Source organism: Oncorhynchus gorbuscha, linkage group LG01, assembly GCF_021184085.1.
Source record: "Oncorhynchus gorbuscha isolate QuinsamMale2020 ecotype Even-year linkage group LG01, OgorEven_v1.0, whole genome shotgun sequence".
Classification (NCBI taxonomy): Eukaryota; Metazoa; Chordata; class Actinopteri; order Salmoniformes; family Salmonidae; genus Oncorhynchus; species Oncorhynchus gorbuscha.
The window spans coordinates 38,596,629-38,619,593 of NC_060173.1; the positions used below are offsets into that span (position 1 = coordinate 38,596,629).

Consider the following 22,965-nt stretch of genomic DNA (forward strand, 5'->3'; position numbering starts at 1 on the left):
ATTACTAAGACTAAATCTAAAACCGAGTGCCAAAATGAACAGTGGTATACCATAGTGCCCATCATCTTAGTATAGAACACGCATCATAACTTAAACCTTCTTCCTCTAAACCAGCTGTCTCCTCTTCATATCAGAAAAAGTGATTGTGTTCATGTTGTAGGTTAAACAACCCCTAGCGTCCCTCCCGGTGTAACCTGAAGAGGCCAGTGTTTTGTTGTTAGCGCTTTCTGATGCAGAGGCAGTGATAAAAGGAGAACAACAAAGACACAGAGCCTCCACTGAATTACTGCTGTCAGAAGAATCAATAGAACTGGGCTGTATTGACACACGCTCACTGTAGATCTCATTGAATATGCAGACTTTAAGGTTTTGTTCTACAGCCGTCGTTGTGTTTTACATCTATTTGTGAGCCTGAATAACAGCTACATTCATATCTGTACTTTGGTCACGTAGTAATATGAACCTTAGTTTGCCTATTTCCTAATAGAAAGTCTAGCTAAAGAATCAGTTTATTGAACACAATGGAGATGGTTCCCTTTTCTTGGGTATAAATAATGTAACTGTGGAATGTTCTATAGAATGTCCCCAGGACAGTCCCAAATGTGAATTGAAATCGAGCTACAATGTAGTGCCAAAATGACAAGCTTTGGAACAGTGTCGAGAGCAGACTGTGTGTGAAGATGTGGGAGTGTGCAACCAGCATGCTTTAGTAGGAGCTGATTTGCTTCAATGACTCATTTCTATAGGGAAATGTGTGAGGGACAATACAAATGAAGACCATAAAATTGTATTGTGTGTGTTCTCATCCTGATGGCCTAGGAAAGGGACACTCCCTGTATCTGCCTTCAGAGGAAACTGACTCACTGAGCTAAGCCAGAGAGGAAGAGGCGAAACGAGAGGGTCCACTCCCGTCAAAATCTGTCCACGCGTGAACACACCGATTCTGCTTAATACGCAGACCGCCTGCCTTCCCGCCTTTGGATCAATGACTCCCATTGTTAGAGCAGAGACGAGACCATCTTGTCATTATATATGGTATCTCTGGCTAAGCTGAGCTGACATAGAAAAGAAAAGGTGTAGCGTGGCACACTGCTGGGTTGTGAAGCACTGTTCTGTACGCTCAGTCTGGTCTATACTGAACTTCCCCCGCTTCTGCTTATCACTAAGCTCTGGAAACTCCCCCATGCCTACTCTATTTGTTTCAGGCGCTATGTCCTTTCACATCTCTTGAAAGTCTCTCTTTTCTCCGAGACACTCATTATACACTCGCCCTGCTCTCGTTCACACTCTGTTCCCTCTCTCTCTGTTTTCTCCTGTTTCTCTCTTTCTCTATGGCTGCTCTCTCTGTTCCCTCTCTCTGTTTTCTCCTGGTTCTCTCTTTCTCTATGGCTGCTCTCTCACTCTGTTCCCTCTCTCTCTCTGTTTTCTCCTGTTTCTCTCTTTCTCTATGGCTGCTCTCACTCTGTTCCCTCTCTCTGTTTTCTCCTGGTTCTCTCTTTCTCTATGGCTGCTCTCTCACTCTGTTCCCTCTCTCTGTTTTCTCCTGGTTCTCTCTTTCTCTATGGCTGCTCTCACTCTGTTCCCTCTCTCTCTCTGTTTTCTCCTGTTTCTCTCTTTCTCTATGGCTGCTCTCTCACTCTGTTCCCTCTCTCTCTCTGTTTTCTCCTGTTTCTCTCTTTCTCTATGGCTGCTCTCTCACTCTGTTCCCTCTCTCTCTCTGTTTTCTCCTGTTTCTCTTTCTCTATGGCTGCTCTCACTCTGTTCCCTCTCTCTGTTTTCTCCTGGTTCTCTCTTTCTCTATGGCTGCTCTCTCACTCTGTTCCCTCTCTCTGTTTTCTCCTGGTTCTCTCTTTCTCTATGGCTGCTCTCTCACTCTGTTCCCTCTCTCTCTCTGTTTTCTCCTGTTTCTCTCTTTCTCTATGACTGCTCTCTCGCTCTCTGTTCCCTCTCTGTTTTCTCCTGCTTCTCTTCTCTATGGCTGCTCTCTCGCTCTCTGTTCCCTCTCTCTGTTTTCTCCTGGTTCTCTTCTCTATGGCTGCTCTCTCGCTCTCTGTTCCCTCTCTCTGTTTTCTCCTGGTTCTCTTCTCTATGGCTGCTCTCTCGCTCTCTGTTCCCTCTCTCTGTTTTCTCCTGGTTCTCTTCTCTATGGCTGCTCTCTCGCTCTCTGTTCCCTCTCTCTGTTTTCTCCTGGTTCTCTTCTCTATGGCTGCTCTCTCGCTCTCTGTTCCCTCTCTCTGTTTTCTCCTGGTTCTCTTCTCTATGGCTGCTCTCTCGCTCTCTGTTCCCTCTCTCTGTTTTCTCCTGTTTCTCTCTTTCTCTATGGCTGCTCTCTGGGCCCTGTATCTCTGTAGTCTCTCTGTTCCTCATTCTGTGCTGCTTCCACACTTAGCGTGGGGATGCTAATCGCGTTAAGAAGGCCAGTCTAGCCACCTCTGATGACGTGATTGGAGGTGACTGACCGGAGCAAGAACAAACCAGGGCTAGACGGCCTGGCTGCACCATTCCCAGACCCTTACTGTAATTTTCCCACCGTGAGGCTCAGAGTGATGGGGGTAGGGGGTTGGAGGATGCTGATCCGCTCTGGCACGTAGGTCTGTCTTTCCTCCAGAACAGGTTTCATTTAGGGCTCAGACGGCAGAGAAGGGGGTTCCAGGATGGACAAATGAACTCAAGTGTTACATAACGGAAAGTCACAAATTGAATGTAGCCTACGTGTTTGTCTCACATCCGCAGTCGCCATCCAACAGTCTCATGCTCTGCCATACATTGGCTGAGCTCTCTTATGGGTTTGTTTACTGGTTTAATGACAGACACCCAGCGCTGCAGAACACTGAAGCTCATGGTAACATACAGTATCTCTAGATAGCTGTCCTTGTGTTGCCATATCATGCCTGGTTTGCATCCACTTTGCATTAGCTACCGGCATAGAGAGATAGAGAGCGAGACATGCAAAACACAGGGCAAAGACCGTGTGGTCTAATTATAGCCATGCTTGAACTGCTTAAGCACAGTGTAGACACACATTTGACATCACACCGGACCGCACATCATCACATCAGACGTCCAGACCTAGAGAGAGTTCAGGATGGGATTTTTCCAGCCACTTGCGTCCTCTTAACCTTTTCCCTAAGAGGCCTCGGTGGGTTTTCAATGGGTCAGGGAAGATCACAGTTATACAATCTTTGTTCACATTTCAGGCCAACAATGAATGCAGCTAGCTCTAGCAGTTTACAGCATTTATCAAATTGGCGCTGCTGTTAAAATTTGGTCTGTCGTGGGGTCCCTGGCTTTTGGTGGAATGTCATTAGGTCTGAAATGGAAGAAGGTGGAGAAGCCCTGCTTCAAAGGAATCTTAAACTGTTGAGCCATTCATGGTCTCACTGGATTTCAGCGAGATAGTAATCTGTGTTCACTTGAAGAGTGTTCCCTTGCGTCTATCTGCACTGCATTATAACGCATGATAATCATCAGCATTCATTATGTGGACAAATGTTTTTCTTGTGCTTGCCTGAGAAACTGCAGGTCACGTGAGATGTGTAGCCAGGAGCTCTAGTACAACTTAGGCATACAGTGTATTCGGAAAGTATTCAGACCCCTTCACGTTTTCCACATTTTGTTACATTACAGCCTTACTCTAAAATTGATTAAATTAATCTACACTACACACCATAATGACAAGGTTAAAACAGGTTTGTAGAATGTTTTGCACATTTAAAACAACATCTAAAAACAGTAATGCTTATTTAAATAAGTATTCAGACCCTTTACTATGAGACTTGAAATTGAGCTCTGGTGAATCCTGTTTCCATTAATCATCCTTGAGATGTTTCTACAACTTGATTGGAGTCCACCTGATATACATTCAATTGATTGGACATGATTTGGAAAGGCACATACCTGTCTATATAAGGTCGCACAGTTGACAGTGCATGTCAGAGCAAAAACCAAGCAATGAGGTTGAATGAACTGTCCGTAGAGCTCCGAGACAAGATTGTGTCGAGGCACAGATCTGGGGAAGGGCCTCCATCATTCTTAAATGGAAGAAGTTTGGAACCGCCAAGACTCATCCTAGAGCTGGCAACCCAGCCAAACTGAGCAATCGGGGAGAAGGGCCTTGGTCAGTGAGTTGACCAAGAACCCAATGGTCTCTCTGACAGAACTCTGTAGTTCCTCTGTGGAGATGGCAGAAACTTCCAGATGGCCAATCATCTCTGCAGTACTCCCCCAATCAGGCCTTTATGATAGAGTGGCCACATGGAAGCCACTCCTCAGTAAAAGACTCATGACAGCTCGCTTGGAGTTTGCCAAAAGACACCTAAAGACTCTCAGACTGAGAAGCAAGAATCTCTGGTCTGATGAAACCAAGATCGACCTCTTTGGCCTGAATGCCAAGCATCACGTCTGGAGGAAACCTGGCATCATCCCTACGGTGAAGCATGGTGGTGGCAGCATCATGCTGTGGGGATTTGTTTTGCCGGAAAGGACTGGGAGAATAGTCAGGATCGAGGCAAAGATGAACAGAGAGAAGTACAGAGATCCTTGTTGAAAATATGGTCCAGAGCGCTCAGGACTTCAGATTGGGGCGAAGTTTCACCTTCCAACAGGACAACGACCCAAAGCACACATCCAAGACAACACAGGAGTGGCTTTGGGATAAGTCTCTGAATGTCCTTGAGTGGCCCAGCCAGAGCCCGGACTTGAACCCGATCGAACATTTCTGGAGTGACCTGAATATAGCTGTGCAGCGACGTTCCCCATCCAACCCGACAAAGCCTGAAAGGATCTGCAGAGGAATGGGAGAAAGCGTCATACCCAAGAAGACTCAAGGCTCTAATCTCTCCCAAAGGTGCTTCAACAATGTCACGCCTTGGTCTTAGTATTTAGTGTTTTCTTTAATTATTTGTTCAGGCCAGGGTGTGACATGGGTTTATTGTATTGTCGTATTGTTTTTTTTTTGTAGGCATTGGGATTGTGGTTGATTAGGGGTGTGTCTAGCATAGGCTTGGCTGCCTGAGGCGGTTCTCAATCAGAGTCAGGTGATTCTTGTTGTCTCTGATGGGGAACCGTATTTAGGTAGCCTGGGTTTCACTGTGTATTTCGTGGGTGATTGTTCCTGTCTCTGTGTAGTTTCACCAGATAGGCTGTAATTAGATTTCACGTTCCGTTTGTTGTTTTTGTATTTGTATAGTTATTTCATGTGTCACTTTTTTCATTAAAGTCATGAGTAACCACCACGCTGCATTTCGGTCCGACTCTCTTTTGACAAATGAAGAACGCCGTTACAAACAAAGTACTGAGTAAAGGGTCTGAATACTTATGTAAATGTGATATTTCAGTTTTTTTTTTTTTTTGCTAAAATGTCAAAGAACCTGTTTTTGCTTGGTCATAATCGGGTATTGTGTGTAGATTGATAAGGATTGATAAAGTTAACAGGTCTGAATACTTTCCGAATGCACTGTATACTTACGCAATTTCTTTATATGCTCTCACTCATCTACAGATTAAATGGAGTGAGGAGATGCACTACTTGTGAGGGTTTTGCTAAAGTGAGGTCCTCTTTTTCTCTCCACTGTACTCAACTACTCTAGTGTATCACAGTTAATGTGTCAGTGTGTGAATCAAGGCCCTTGTACCACGATGGAGTAGGACAGGTTGATGAAGGCTGGGCTGGGCAGAGGGACTAAGCTCTGGTTGGCTCTGCTGTTGTTGCTTCTGCCGGGAGGGCTGCCTGGAGGACATGATTAGTTTCTGGAAAAGAGGAATGTGGCATATTCCCCATATCTCCTCCTCTCTGTCTGTGCACTGAGGGGAGTGTGAGGGGAATGATGGCAGTACTGCTAGTGCACTGGGACAGCCTGCTACTTCACTTATGCTCTTTCTGCCTCTAACCTTTCTCTATTTCTCAGATTCTTTCGCTCTCCCATCTGGACCCTCCCTTGCTTTCTTTATGACTCTCTCTCCCTCTCTACCACCCCCCCTCCCTTTTTCACTGTGGTCCAGATGCACTCGTCGATTGCAGAGCCAGAGCTGACCAGCCAGCCAGTCAGTGAGTACATGTGCTGGTCAGGTCCATGCAGGGGAACAAAGGGTCTTTGTCTGTGGTCTGGGAGGTGTTTGTGTTGGGCAGCAGATCCCCGGTCAGGTCCTGTACAGACCAGACAAAGGGGCCTTGTTGGAAAGGCTGTTTGTGTTGGGCCCCTCAGCTGATCTGAGGTCAGGTGATCTAGAGCACATCTGTGATACTGTATGTCTGATGTCCGAATTTAGCCAATACCTAACTACTGTAACCATGCACAGTCTAATTATATGGTATGCACGTACATTACAACACGGAGCTCTTATATCATTGTGTGAATTGAAAAATCTAATTGCATACTTTGCCATGGATAAAATGACAGTCCAGGTGTGGTCTAATCAGGATGGTGTAACCATGTGTTGACCGGCTTCTTTGCTACTCTGAGTAATAGTCAGTGACGTAGTTGTTCTGGTTTGTGTTGCTGTGAGCAGTGTTAATTGGAGGAGGTTGTGACAGTGTTTTACTGAGTTGTATCAGAATAACCTTTGCCAGAAAGGTGTGGGTTAGCGAAATTGGCCTGTGTGGCAAGCAACACCATCCCACCGGCGGATAGCCTCCAGGGGGAGGTGGAGGAGGAGGCTGTAAATTAGCTCTAGCTGCTTTTAATGTTAATTACAGATGCAGGTGGAACAGCGTGGAGAGGAGGACAGTGCGGGGCGGGGTGGGGTGAGGGGCAGAAGCAGTAAATGCAGAGGCAGTCAATTCTACGTGGAGTCACACTTTGCCCTCTACCAGCACCTCTACATCTCAGGCCTGGTGTGTCACTGTTCATTGTCATCAGACAAGTAGGAACAGCTCTCCACAGCAAAGAAGAAGGTGTAATAGCTAGTCCCAAAATGGCACTTGATCCAGACAGATACACTCTGCTACTGCTCTGTTCAATCATTGGGCATCTTTTGAATTCAATGTCATTACATTAGAACATTTGTATGTCCATTTTTCAGACAGCCATGTATGCATTAATGAATCAATTATAGAATCATACAATCAATTTGACTTTGTTTTTACCAATCTAACTACATAACAACATAATGGTAATCATTTATATGAATGGTAAATCTATTGATCTCAAGACCCAGCTTAGGCCTATCCACAATACAGAGAAATGCATATTTGATAGAAGTGTGTGCTTGCATTCAGTTATTGAGCTGGTTTTGGCTGATTTCATGGAGCTACAGGTGATAAACAATTACCCTTCCCGAGCACATCCCCATCCACATTGACATGGCTGTAGTGGAGAGGGTCGAGAACTTTAAGTTCCTCTGTATTCACATCTCTTAAGAAATTAGCATGGTCTACACACACCAACACAGTTGTGAAGAAGGCATGACAGTGCCTCTTCCACACCAGGAGGCTGAAAAGATTTAGTATACATACTGTATATATTTATCTACTGGAGTTACCCCGTACCCCTACTTACTGTACATATCTACCTGAGTTACCCCGTACCCCTACATACTGTACATATCTATCTACAGGAGTTACCCCGTACCCCTACTTACTGTACATATCTACCTGAGTTACCCGTGTACTGTACATATCTACCTGAGTTACCCGTACCCCTACATACTGTATATATTTATCTACTGGAGTTACCCCGTACCCCTACTTACTGTACATATCTACCTGAGTTACCCCGTACCCATACTGTACATATCTATCTACAGGAGTTACCCCGTACCCTATTACTGTACATATCTACCTGAGTTACCCCGTACCCCTACATACTGTACATATCTACCTGAGTTACCTCGTACCCCTACATACTGTATATATTTATCTACTGGAGTTACCCCGTACCCCTACTTACTGTACATATCTACCTGAGTTACCCCGTACCCCTACATACTGTACATATCTATCTACAGGAGTTACCCCGTACCCCTACTTACTGTACATATCTACCTGAGTTACCCCGTACCCCTACATACTGTACATATCTACCTGAGTTACCCCGTACCCCTACATACTGTATATATTTATCTACTGGAGTTACCCCGTACCCCTACTTACTGTACATATCTACCTGAGTTACCTCGTACCCCTACATACTGTACATATCTATCTACAGGAGTTACCCCAGGAGTTACCCCTACTTACTGTACATATCTACCTGAGTTACCCCGTACCCCTACATACTGTACATATCTACCTGAGTTACCTCGTACCCCTACATACTGTATATATTTATCTACTGGAGTTACCCCGTACCCCTACTTACTGTACATATCTACCTGAGTTACCTCGTACCCCTACATACTGTACATATCTATCTACAGGAGTTACCCCGTACCCCTACTTACTGTACATATCTACCTGAGTTACCCCGTACCCCTACATACTGTACATATCTACCTGAGTTACCCCGTACCCCTACATACTGTACATATCTACCTGAGTTACCCCGTACCCCTACATACTGTACATATCTACCTGAGTTACCCCGTACCCCTACATACTGTACATATCTACCTGAGTTACCTCGTACCCCTACATACTGTACATATCTATCTACTGGAGTTACACCGTACCCCTACATACTGTACATATCTACCGGAGTTACCCCATACCCCTACATACTGTACATATCTACTGGAGTTACCCCGTACCCCTACATACTGTACATATCTACCTGAGTTACCTCGTACCCCTACATACTGTACATATCTATCTACTGGAGTTACACCGTACCCCTACTTACTGTACATATCTACCTGAGTTACCTCGTACCCCTACATACTGTACATATCTATCTACCGGAGTGACGGACAACGCAATGCATAAACGTAAATACACAACTTGAAGCAACCACATATCTATCTATGGAGCACATTCTGATAAGCCAGTGAGGAGTCAAGCCTCGACACACCTAAAACTAATTTATTTACGACTGGCTACCTCCAGCTCTTGTGCTCATAATTCCCGCAGTGAAAATAGCAAAAATATTTCTGACACACCCCTGCACCTATGTCGCTACCGCTAGCACTAAGTTGTACCATTACGTTAGGTTTGTTAAATAGAGCCCACAGTCAGTTCAAGGGGAGACGTGAGGTGGAGACGATTAAGTGAAATCAGCTTTGAAATCAGCATATTTTGCATTATGGTTTGCATATTATCACAAACAAAGTACTAGGGTAGTGAATTGATGTTATCTTTAGCTGTAAACGTGCAAGGAAAGTACTGTAAGCCTACAAAGCTGGAAGCTGATGGTAATCTTCTCACATTGTAGCTAGTGCGTTCTAGGCTAGCCTGTATGGACATTGTTTTGTTAACACAAATTAAGTTGAAACATTTCTACATGCCGTGTTCCATTATTTAAGTGTATTAACTTCTGTGCAGCATGAGTGGGGAGCAAACATGATTTAGCCCAGACTTCTGGGACAGGCTAGAGCTAGTAACAAGAAGTACGGAACCGTTTTTCATATTTTAGTACTGAAAAGTACAGATGTGTTCGGTACATGGCTGAGATGCCACCCTGTATCCTCCAAACTGGTTAAATATAGCTGTGATCAGAACAGGCTAGAGCCCAAAACCCTGCAGGGCTCAAAGGTGATATTCTGCTGCCTCAGCAATACACCTCTTATATTCATCCCCTGCTCCTTCTCCTCCTTGGGTTCCAGGGGAGATGACAATGGCAGCTATAATTACAGGATGACAAACAACCAGGAGGGAGAGGAGAGGGGGAGGGGAGGAAGAGGGGTGGAAGCAGAGGATTGTGTGAATGAGGGGACAATGGCTGCTGGGAGGGATCAGGCTGGGATTTAATGACGGCTGTAGTTATACAGATCTGTTGCGGTAATTATTCAGCGTTTGTGACTGATCAAGGCTGTGTGTGAAGCGAACCCAAAATTACTGTCACCCTCTCCCAGCAACCAGCTGGCAAGTCCCAATTGATAGAGGACACTTCATAATCTCAGTGGCAGAATTTAGCTCTGAGCGGGGTCTGGGAGGGTGAGAGGAGGGATCAGCAGATATAGTCAGGAAGATGCAGTGTTTTAGCAAGAGAGAGGTGGAAAGAGAGGGGGAGGGTAAAATACAGTGGGTCCTTAGATACACCCTATAATTACTGTTGTGTGATTGTGTTTTTGTATGAATATAGACATTGCGGTTTGATATCATAAAGCTAATGTGAATGCAGTGAGGGAGTGGTGTTGTGTGCCTGTTCCAATCTAGGACTAGCAGAGGTGTGGTGCTGCCGTAAACCTGGCGGTGTCTGTGCATCCCGAATTACATCATATTCTCAATATAGTGCAATGGGTCCAATTGGGACTATGGGCACTAAAAAGGAAAGGGGGTGCCATTTAGGTAGCAGTCCATGTGTGTGTGTCTGTGACTCGGCCTCAGGGTGTGGGGGACAGATTGGTGCTAAAGGCTGGAGCATCTGATGCTTGGGAGGCAGCGTTCCTCTGATTGCAGAAGTTATAAATAGTGCCCCCAACGCTGGTAGGGAATCAAAGTAGCTGTGTCCCGGGGCCGATGACAGCAACATCACTGGAGCGTGCCAGGAGCACAAAGGATCATTTGTGTGGCATGGCGATTTGCAAACTCAAAATTACTGGCTTAAAAATCCCATTCATCCCCCTCGTACTTCTCTCAACAGTGAAATAGGTGTAATAAACCTGTACACAATACAAGGCACTCCATATATTGTAAGACCAAAAGCATTATGTAAACAATTTTTTTTCTGTGGAGAAAACAAGTATGTTGCATTTAGTCAGTCAGTACAGTACATGGCTAGAATGCAAAATTACCACTCCATCACTTCTTAGAAGCCCCTCCCTCTGTGTGAGAGGCAGTGGTGTTAGAGGTTCCAGTTCACAGATCTCCACGTGTCAGACACCAAGGAGGGCCTAATGTGCTCTCTGTTCTGCCTTCCCCAGCGGCTACCTGTCGCCATCCCCTCCCTCCTCTCCTCTCCTCCCAGCTGACAGACGGCCTGGAGAGACCCAAATGAGAAAAGTCCCCAAGCGTGAAAAGCACAGACCCTTCAAACATTAAAATGATCCTCCAATTGTGCTGCTCCGTTACTCTCTACCTATTTTCTTTCTTTCTCACTCGCTCTCACTCACTCGCTCTCACTCACTCGCTCTCACTCACTCGCTCTCACACTCACTCACTCACTCACTCACTCACTCACTCACTCACTCACTCACTCACTCACTCACTCACTCACTCACTCACTCACTCACTCACTCACTCACTTAATGAGGGTCCCTTTATAAACTTGGTGGGAAGGGAAGGCAGTAATAATGATCTGAGCTCTCCTTTGGTGTTCCACCCACACACACTGCCTGATGAGGCTTTGCAGAGAGGAATGGAAACCAAGGGAAGATGACTTGGAAAATGTAACACACTAATGAAAGCCATAACGATTAAAAAAAAACTGTACTTTTTATGTCCTTACACTCAAGGGTAAAGCAGAATCCTTTTGACCCTTCTTTTTGGGAAGACTGGTTTTACCATATACTGTAGCAGACAGCAGGTTACACTGCACAGTGTGGTACGGTAAATCCTCCAGTCTCATTTCAGAGCTCTCTCCCTCCACTGCTCTGCAATGGGACACAGGGGGAAAGACAAGACTTTAATCACCCTTGTAGAGTGACTTGTAATCACTCTTGTATCAGCTCCTGACATGCACTCTGCAGAATGTACTGTGTGTTGTAGCCAGCTAACCAGTGGTGTGGGCCTGTACCTGCTCTTTCTGACAGGTGGCCTGGTATAAGGACTTGCTGTACTTTCAGTGTCTCCTATCAGAAACGGAACAATGCATCATTTGACCCCTGATACATCAGAAACCCCAGGGACATCAGAAACCCCAGGGACATCAGAAACCCCAGGGACATCAGAAACCCCAGGGACATCAGAAACCCCAGGGACATCAGAAACCCCAGGGACATCAGAAACCCCAGGGACATCAGAAACCCCAGGGACATCAGAAACCCCTGGGACATCAGAAACCCCTGGGACATCAGAAACCCCTGGGACATCAGAAACCCCTGGGACATGCTTTAGCTTTATTGTGATTTAGAGATTGCCTATAGACGTGTTGTTTTTAACCCCTGGATTATGAATCAGTCACCTGAGATGGTGCGCTCACTGGAGTTTCAGCACAGAGGAAAACAGCTGGCACAGCTGGCAGCGGTGCTGGGTGATATTGGCTCGACATGATATTTACTAAACTTTTCGCAAGGTTGCAGGTGTAGAGTGTTGTTTTAATGGTGATTTAGAGATCTGTGGCTGTGGTCACTATGGGTCATCCCAATGGGGCAGTGGTCAGTGTAGAGAGCTGTGGAGACGGATGTTCTGCTTTCTATTGGGTCTGTGGTTAAGACATTGAGCGGCAGTGTTTGTTTAGTAAATATAATGTCTAGTGTGGTGTTGGTCCCGTGGAACATGTACAGAGTAGAGGTCGACCGATTATGATTTTTTTTAACGCCGATATTGGAGGACCAAAAAAGCCGATGCCAATTAAAAAATAAATACATTTTATATATATATATATATATATATTACATTTTTTATTTTTATTTGTAATAACGACAATACTGAATGAACACTTATTTTAACTTAATATAATACATCAATAAAAATCTATTTAGCCTCAAATAAATAAATAATGCACAAACAAAGTGTTGGGGAAGTAAAAGTGCAATATGTGCCATGTAAAAAAGCCAACGTTTGAGTTCCTTGCTCAGAACATGAGAACATATGAAAGTTGGTGGTTCCTTTTAACACGAGTCTTCTATATTCCAAGGTAAGAGGTTTTAGGTTGTGGTTAATATAGTATTTATAGGACTATTTCTCTCTATACCACTTGTATTTCATATACCTTTGACTATTGGATGTTCTTATAGGCACTATAGTATTGCCAGTGTAACAGTATAGCTTCCGTCCCTCTCCTCGCCCCTACCTGGGCTCGAACCAGGAACACATCAACAACAGCCACACTCGAAGCAGCGTTACCCATCGCTCCACAAAAGCCGCGGCCCTTGCAGAGGAAGGGGAATAACTACTCCAAGTCTCAGAGCGAGTGACGTTTGAAACGCTATTAGCGCACACCCAGCTAACTAGCTAGCCATTTCACATCGGTTACACCAGCTATTAGGCTGATAGGCTTGAAGTCATAAACAGCGCTGTGCTTGCGAAGAGCTGCTGGCAAAATGCACGAAAGTGATGTTTGAATGAATGCTTACGAGCCTGTTGCTGCCTACCATTGCTCAGTCAGATTGCTCTATCAAATCATAGACTTAATTATAACATAACACACAGAAATACATTAATATGGTCGAATCCGAAAACGATCATTTCGAAAACAAAACGTTTTATTTCAGTGAAATGCGGAACCGTTCGATATTTTATCTAACGACTGGCATCCCTAAGTCTAAATATTCTTGTTACACTGCACAACCTTCAATGTTATGTCATAATTACGTAAAATTCTGGCAAATTTGTTCACAATGAGCCAGGCTGCCCAAACTGTTGCATATACCCTGACTCTGCGTGCAATGAACGCAAGAAAAATGACACAATTTCACCTGGCTAATATTGGCGCGAACCTCTGCTTTTAATCAGGGCAAGGTGTCTGGCAACATGACTGAATACAAACAGTGCAGCTATTCCCTCCGCAAGGCTATTAAACAAGCTAAGCGTCAGTACAGAGACAAAGTGGAATCTCAATTCAATGGCTCAGACACAAGAGGCATGTGGCAGGGTCTACAGTCAATCACGGACTACAAGATGAAATCTAGCCCAGTCACGGACCAGGATGTCTTGCTCCCAGGCAGACTAAATAACTTTTTTTGCCCGCTTTGAGGACAATACAGTGCCACTGACACGGCCTGCAACGGAAACATGCGGTCTCTCCTTCACTGCAGCCGAGGTGAGTAAGACATTTAAACGTGTTAACCCTCGCAAGGCTGCAGGCCCAGACGGCATCCCCAGCCGCGCCCTCAGAGCATGCGCAGACCAGCTGGCCGGTGTGTTTACGGACATATTCAATCAATCCCTATACCAGTCTGCTGTTCCCACATGCTTCAAGAGGGCCACCATTGTTCCTGTTCCCAAGAAAGCTAAGGTAACTGAGCTAAACGACTACTCCTTAGCACTCACTTCCGTCATCATGAAGTGCTTTGAGAGACTAGTCAAGGACCATATCACCTCCACCCTACCTGACACCCTAGACCCACTCCAATTTGCTTACCGCCCAAATAGGTCCACAGACGATGCAATCTCAACCACACTGCACACTGCCCTAACCCACCTGGACAAGAGGAATACCTATGTGAGAATGCTGTTCATCGACTACAGCTCAGCATTCAACACCATAGTACCCTCCAAGCTCGTCATCAAGCTCGAGACCCTGGGTCTCGACCCCGCCCTGTGCAACTGGGTACTGGACTTCCTGACGGGCCGCCCCCAGGTGGTGAGGGTAGTCAACAACATCTCCTCCCCGCTGATCCTCAACACGGGGGCCCCACAAGGGTGCGTTCTGAGCCCTCTCCTGTACTCCCTGTTCACCCACGACTGCGTGGCCACGCACGCCTCCAACTCAATCATCAAGTTTGCGGACGACACAACAGTGGTAGGCTTGATTACCAACAACGACGAGACGGCCTACAGGGAGGAGGTGAGGGCCCTCGGAGTGTGGTGTCAGGAAAATAACCTCACACTCAACGTCAACAAAACTAAGGAGATGATTGTGGACTTCAGGAAACAGCAGAGGGAACACCCCCTATCCACATCGATGGAACAGTAGTGGAGAGGGTAGCTAGTTTTAAGTTCCTCGGCATACACATCACAGACAAACTGAATTGGTCCACTCACACTGACAGCGTCGTGAAGAAGGCGCAGCAGCGCCTATTCAACCTCAGGAGGCTGAAGAAATTCGGCTTGTCACCAAAAGCACTCACAAACTTCTACAGATGCACAATCGAGACCATCCTGGCGGGCTGTATCACCGCCTGGTACGGCAACTGCTCCACCCTCAACCGTAAGGCTCTCCAGAGGATAGTGAGGACTGCACAACGCATCACCGGGGGCAAACTACCTGCCCTCCAGGACACCTACACCACCCGTTGTTACAGGAAGGCCATAAAGATCATCAAGGACATCAACCACCCGAACCACTGCCTGTTCACCCCGCTATCATCCAGAAGGCGAGGTCAGTACAGGTGCATCAAAGCTGGGACCGAGAGACTGAAAAACAGCTTCTATCTCAAGGCCATCAGACTGTTAAACAGCCACCACTAACATTGAGTGGCTGCTGCCAACACACTGTCATTGACACTGACCCAACTCCAGCCATTTTAATAATTGGAATTGATGGGAAATGATGTAAATATATCAGTAGCCACTTTAAACAATGCTACCTTATATAATGTTACTTACCCTACATTATTCATCTCATATGCATATGTATATACTGTACTCTACATCATCGACTGCATCCTTATGTAACACATGTATCACTAGCCACTTTAACTATGCCACTTTGTTTACTTTGTCTACACACTCATCTCATATGTATATACTGTACTCGATAACATCTACTGTATGCTGCTCTGTACCATCACTCATTCATATATCCTTATGTACATGTTCCTTATCCCCTTACACTGTGTATAAGACAGTAGTTTTGGAATTGTTAGTTAGATTACTTGTTGGTTATCACTGCATTGTCGGAACTAGAAGCACAAGCATTTCGCTACACTCGCATTTAACATCTGCTAACCATGTGTATGTGACAAATAAAATTGGATTTGATTTGGCTGCTAACCTGGATTTATTTTAGGATTTGCCCCAAACATAACGCATTGTATTCAGGACATAAAGTTAATTACCTTTTCACTTTTTTTCTTGTATTAATTTACTGCCTTATTGCAAACAGGATGCATGTTTTGGAATATTTCCATTCTGTACATGATTCCTTTTTTTCACTCTGTCATTTAGGTTAGTATTGTGGATTAACTACAATGTTGTTGATCGATCCGCAGTGTTCTCCGGTCACCGCTATCAACTCTAACTGTTTTAAAGTCACCATTGGCCTCGTGGTGAACTCCTTGAGCTTTTTCCTTCCTCTCTGGCAACTGAGTTAGTGAGGACACCTGTATCTTAATAGTGACTGGGTATATTGATACCCCATCCCGAGTGTAATGCATTACTTCACCATGCTCAAAAGGATATTCAACTTCTGATTTTTTATTTACCAATAAGTTCCCTTCTTTGTGAGGCATTGGAAAACCTCCCTGGTTTTTGTGGTTGAATCTGTTTTTGAAATTCACTGCTTGACTGAGGGACCTTATAGATAATTGTATCTGTGGGGTACAGAGATGAAGTAGTCATTCAAAAATGTGACATGTTAAGCAAATGTTTACTCCTGAACTTATTTAGACTTGCCATGACAAAGGGGTTTAAAACATATTGACTCAAGACATTTCAGCTTTTCATTTATAATTAATTTGTAAAAAAATAAAAAATAAAAAATAAAAAGACTAACATAATTCCACTTGGACATTATGGGGGATGTTACACAACATGCAAATTTAATCCATTTTAAATTCAGGCTGTAAAACAACAAAATGTGGAAAAAATCTAGTGGTGTTAATACGTTCCGAAGGATCTCTATATAATGGTGTGTAAAGATAATATGGACAGTATATGAATAAAACGATATGTGTACAGCAGTAGTTCTATAGGATGTGCCATGACTAGAATACAGTATATACATATCAAGTTGGTAAAGGAGTATGTAAAAATGATCAAGGTGACCATTGTTCAACGACTCTATGTACATAGGCCAAAGTGCAGGGTAAATTACTGGGTGGTAGCCGGCTAGTAACAGTGAAGGGTTTCAGGGAAGGGTACTGGGCATAGGCCAGCTAGCGGTGGCTGTTTAACAGTCTGATGGCCTGGAGATAGAAGCTGTTTATCAGTCTCTCGGTCTCAGCTTTCTACTGTCTCCTTCTTTTAGATGGTGGCGGGGTGAACAGACCGTGGCTCAGGTGGATGAGGCCCTTCCCTACCATGTAAGCAGTCTATGGACAAGCTAGAAACCCATGCTTAGTTTTGTTTAGCTGGCCACTGTTTCAAATGCTAACCTTTTAGCTTTTAGTATGTATATTAGTATTTTCACGATTCATGTACAAATCGTCCTAAAGTATCAAAACATTTTATTGTGTAACTGATTTGGGTATGAAGCGTGGAAATGCTAATTTAGGTACCGCTGACTTGCATTGGATTTGTGCCACTAATGCTAAAAAGTTAGCATTTGAAACAGTGGCCAGCTAAACAAAACTAAGCGTGGGTTTCTTTTATCCCTTGTCCATACACTGCCTACTTAATTTTTTTTTCACCTTTATTTAACTAGGCAAGTCAGTTAAGAACAAATTCTTATTTTCAATGACTGCATAGGAACAGTGGGTTAACTGCCTGTTCAGGGGCAGAACAACAGATTTGTACCTTGTCAGCTCGGGGATTTGAACTTGCAACCTTCAGGTTACTAGTCCAACGCTCTAACCACTAGGCTACCCTGCGGCCTTCAGGGAAACATATACGTCATTTTATTATTTGGGTGAACTATGCCTTTAAAAGAAATCACCTACTAGCAGGAACAGTGTCAGCTAGTGGTCAGAACCTAGTAAAATCAGGATGTAGGATAGGACATAAACCTAACAACTTCAATCAAATCAAATGTATTTATAAAGCCCTTCTTACATCAACTGATATCTCAAAGTGCTGTACAGAAACCCAGCCTAAAACCCCAAACGGCAAGCAATGCAGGTGTAGAAGCATGGTCCTGGCTGGCACATGCCTATCTCTGCCAAGGCACACCTGGTCTGCCAGTCACAATGCCAGCTGTTAAAACAAGTCTGTTAAAGAGGAAGGAAAACAGTGGCTGAGAGCTTTCATTTCCCTTAGAGAGGAGCTAAGCTCTGACAATCGGTACCAGAGTCATTGACCACAGGATTATGGGACTCCTCAAAGTAAGGTGACTCACACAACTACACACAGTTTACAGTAGGCTATATAATGCAAAGCTCCCCTCCCTTCTGTACATTCCTCAACCCTTCACATATGCTCTGTGCTGGGGAGAGTAGGAACCTTCCCCCCCTCTCCTCTGGAACCCCCTGCCCACCAGCCCAGGTATCAGTAGTGCAGAACCAGTGTGTCCCCCGTGCTGTTTATTACACCCACAGTAAAGCATTCGTCATAGGAAGATTATTGTTGAGGGAGGGAGAGAGAGAGAAGACAGGGAGAGCAAAGGGGAGATAAAGAGGCAATATTCCCTTGTCGTTGACACGCACATGTCTGTGTCACAGCACCATTACTGCTGAGCTGTAGGTACGTTACTGTCTCACACACACACACACATGTAAATGAGCTATTTCATCATAAATCTTGTTCTGGAGGCTGCTCTGCAGTGGTCACTAGCTGTCACAGCCACAAAGTCATAAAATCATCAAACCTAACCTTAACCATACTGCTAACCCTAATGCCTAACCCTAACCTTAAATAAAAGACCAAAAAGTGCATTTTTGTTTTCATGAATGTTTACAATATTACAGCTGTTTAAGGGGAAAACTCTCAGTTCTGCCTCCAGGACAAGACTCATGACAATAAACGTCAGCCTGCCACACACACAGCTTTGTTTTTGTGAAATTTCAGGACTTTTTGGAGTATAAAAATATTGATCATTAGAAATTATATTTTCCCTAACCCTAACAACACCCCTACCCCCAAATAACCTTAACCCCCAAAAACCTAACCCTAACCTTAAACCTAACCCTAACCTTAACCCCAAAACCTAACCCTAACCTTAACCCCAGAACCTAACCCTAACTATTAGGCTTAAAATAGCATTTTAACAAATTCAGGACCTCTAAAAAGTTATTTTCCTACCTTTTCAGGACATTCGGGTGAAATGTTAGGATATTGGGCTCCTGATAATCAGTGGTGGAAAAAGTACCCAACTATCATACTTGGGTAAAGGTAAAGATACCTTAATAGAAAATGACTGAAGTAAAAGTCCCCCAGTAAAATCCTACTTGTATAAAAGTATTTGGTTTAAAATATACTTAAGTATCAAAAGTCAAAGTATGAATAATTTCTAATTCCTTATAATAAGCCAACCAGGCGGCTCCATTTCCTTTTCTTTATTTACTGAAAGCCAGGGTCACACTCCAACATTCAGACATCATTTACAAACCAAGCATGTGTGTTTAGTGAGTCCTCCAGATCAGAGGCAGTAGGGATGACCAGAGATGTTCGGTTGATAAGTGTGTGAATTTGACCATTTTCCTGTCTTTCTAAGCATTCAAAATGTATTGAGTACTTTTGAATGTCAAGGAAAATGTATGTAGTAAAAAGTATAATATTTTCTTAAGGAATGTAGTGAAGTAAAAATAGTCAAAGTATAAATAGTATAGTAAAATACAGATACCCCCAAAAAACTACTTAGGTACCTTAGTACCTTTTAAAGTATTTTTACTTGTGTACTTTACACCACTGCTGATAATGTAGGAAAGCAAGTACACACACACACACACACACACACACACACACACACACACACACACACACACACACACACACACACACACACACACACACACACACACACACACACACACACACACACACACACACACACACACACACACACACACACACACACACACACACACACACACACACACACACACATCAAGGCAAGTTCAGGCTTGTCAGTGTATTGAGAGAGTAGTGATATGAGTCGAGACAGACAATCTTATGAAAGGCATGCTACTGGAGAGGAGGCATATTGCTGTTGGAGGATCACAAACTGTATCTGTGTGTTACAGCCGCAGGCTTCTTGGACTGGGACACTCTGCCTCTCTCTTGCACAGTAAGTCAGGGCTTAGGGCACTGACATCTCTCTGCCTTTCTTTTTATATGCTTGGCCTACTTCAAAGGGCACACACACACACTCACTTTCACAAACACAAAGCTCAGCTTGTACTCTTTGTTGGTAGGAGCTCATGCTCCATCTGGTCCATTAAAAGGACTGGGGACTGGATATCATGACCAGTGGGGATGTGGGGCTGGGCGGTGAGGTGTTAATGGTGCCTGTAGGGGGTAAATAGTCTGAGCCTCTCTCTGCTGTGGTGTTTGTCGTGATGAGGAGATCTCAGACCTGGGGTCAATGTGTCTCCATGTGTATCTGCCTAATGGGGCTTACTCTCCACATCTAGTCCTGGACTAGCTCTGGCTGCTGGGTGGGGGAGAAACTCTCAGATCTCCCCTCTCCCCCTTTCTTCAACGGCCATCTACAGCGGCAATGGAGCAAATGAAAGGAAAATAGAATTAAGATGGAGCCAGGCTGAGGAAGAGAGAGGAGCTCAGGGCTTCCCAAGCCTCTGTGTTTCTGTGTGCGAGTGACTGTGTGTGTGTGATAAAGAATGTGTGCCTGCGTGTCTGCCACCAGTATGTGTGCCTCTGCGTGTCTGCCACCAGTATGTGTGCCTCTGCGTGTCTGCCACCAGTATGTGTGCCTCTGCGTGTCTGCCACCAGTATGTGTGCCTCTGCGTGTCTGCCACCAGTATGTGTGCCTCTGCGTGTCTGCCACCAGTATGTGTGCCTCTGCGTGTCTGCCACCAGTATGTGTGCCTCTGCGTGTCTGCCACCAGTATGTGTGCCTCTGCGTGTCTGCCACCAGTATGTGTGCCGTGGACATGACGTCTCTGTTTAGGTAATTGCCCACCTGACCTGCATGAATCACATTCATGTTTGCAGGATTATCCACGAGGATGGCTTCTCTGGAGATGATGTGAAGCAGTACAAGCCTGTGGTCTACAGCAACACAATCCAGTCTCTGGCTGCCATTGTCCGTGCCATGGACACCCTTGGCCTGGAGTACGGAGACAAGGAGAGAAAAGTGAGTGTCTCTACTGCTCTATCTGTACACTGTAGCACTGAGGGAATGGACTACAACTAGTCCGACAGACACGCAGACACACACACACACACGCATACCCACTGTCATGCACATTAGTAAGCAGAGTACTGTGTGCTGTTACCACTATATACTGTAGTGAAGGCCTCCCAAACACATTTATATCAACAAATACACAAACTGTCAAACACTGACGGACACCAATATATTCACCCACAGGATTTTAACAAGTGAAACCAGTCAAAACACCCATTCATCCTTATCTATTTGTGAAAATCCATAACCTCAATGTTGTAGCAGATAATTGGCCACAAGGCTCTGACAGGATATGGAACAGAGCACATTGGTCTCTGCTTCTATAAATCTCTTACTGAGAAGAGTGCAGGAGAAAATGTAGATTCACACAACACACTATCTGTCTTTAATAGTACTACTATTATTACCCAGCACCAAGGAGGTAAGCAGACATTTCAATTTGTAATACTGTATTCAGACCATGATGAATATACGGTCAGGAAGAACATGAGATAAATGTGTTTAGTTGATATGTCACTTGTACTGTGCCATGATTCGTTTATAGCATCATTGTTAAATTACGGTGATGCCAACAATGACGATGATGAATGACGAAGATGGTGGGAATGGTTTTGAACTGGGTATTGGTTCTATCCACAACGTTAAACTGCCGATTGCAGTGTGAGCTGGAGGGTAATGGGGTCAAGGGTCCATAGCTGTGTCAGTACATGACCTCAGAGTGGCCTTATTAAGAGGACAAGACAGGGTGAAGGAAGGTGTACAGTAGGATATCTGAGCTGCACTCCTAATGCCTCCTCTCACGTGTTGTGTTGTATCCATTCCCCTGCCGTGCTCTGTTCCCGCTCTAAAACAGGAGGGACACCACTGACTCTGACCTTTCCAGGAAGTCCTTTATATTTGAATCAAACCAATGCTATCCATATACCTTGGGACAAGGCCTCTGAAATACCCAGCTGCTATTGATTGTGATATTATCTCTTTCTGCTGCTAGAACCTGAGCCAGGAGATGACAGGCCACAGGGGTTGTGTCCTTAGAAATACTATTCTCTGTGCTTTTGTCATTCTCAGTCAAGTAATTTAGAGTGTGTGTGTGTGTGTGCGCGCGAGTGTGTGTGTGTGTGTGTGTGTGTGTGTGTGTGTGTGTGTGTGTGTGTGTGTGTGTGTGTGTGTGTGTGTGTGTGTGTGTGTGTGTGTGTGTGTGTGACCCAAAAGTAAACTCCACAAAAGCAATTTGTGAAATCGGTCGGAGTTCACTGTTCCCAGGTGGAGAATCTCTTTCTCTCCCTAATGGAGAGAGAGAACGAAGTACCGCCACAGAAAGAGAGATGATTGGCTGCCTCAGAGACGGGTGGGGAGAATTAGAGGAGGGAATGAATGTGAGAGGGAGAATAGGGAATGAAGGGTAGGTGAGTCCCTGAAAGGTGTGTCCTGTTGAGGACCCCTGTTTAGACTTGTATGGTAGTGTGAATGTGTGAGTGTTTCTCCATATAGCCTGTATGTGCAGTAGAGGTTGACACGGGAGTGAGAATTAATTCCTGTCCTATCTTTTCCCCCGTACTGTCCTGATCCCTATATAACCCCGGAACTTTCCTGTCCTTTCCAGTGGTTCGGTCCCAATAAAAATCACTTCTGTCCCCTCCCATGTTCATTTTTACACAGCAGAAATCAGAAATAACTTCCTTCCATAGCTGCTCACCGGGATGGTCATTTGACCTTTTTGACTGTTTTGAGTACTTGCATGATTTTTTTTTCTATACTCGAATGGACAGGGTTTGTACGGTCTTGAAAAGTTGTGGAATTTTAAAATGATGTTTTCCAGGCCTGGAAAAGTTTTGGAAAATGTTCAAATCTGAGAGAAGTTTTGAAAAAGTTATGGAAATGTATTTAATTTATTCAGGCACAGTTTTAAAATATTTTAACAAT

At 44.6% G+C, this 22,965-nt stretch overlaps 1 protein-coding gene across 3 annotated transcripts in view; it reads left to right on the plus strand.

Annotated features, from left to right (window-relative positions):
* The window catches only part of LOC124037245 (guanine nucleotide-binding protein G(o) subunit alpha), a 142,012-nt gene that overhangs the window by 17,278 nt on the left and 101,769 nt on the right, over window positions 1–22,965 (plus strand). For all 3 annotated transcript variants that reach the window (XM_046351943.1, XM_046351935.1, XM_046351927.1), the window contains exon 3: window positions 20,847–20,988. In XM_046351943.1, the coding sequence (XP_046207899.1) occupies window positions 20,847–20,988 (142 nt within the window). The remainder of the gene's footprint in view (window positions 1–20,846; window positions 20,989–22,965) is intronic.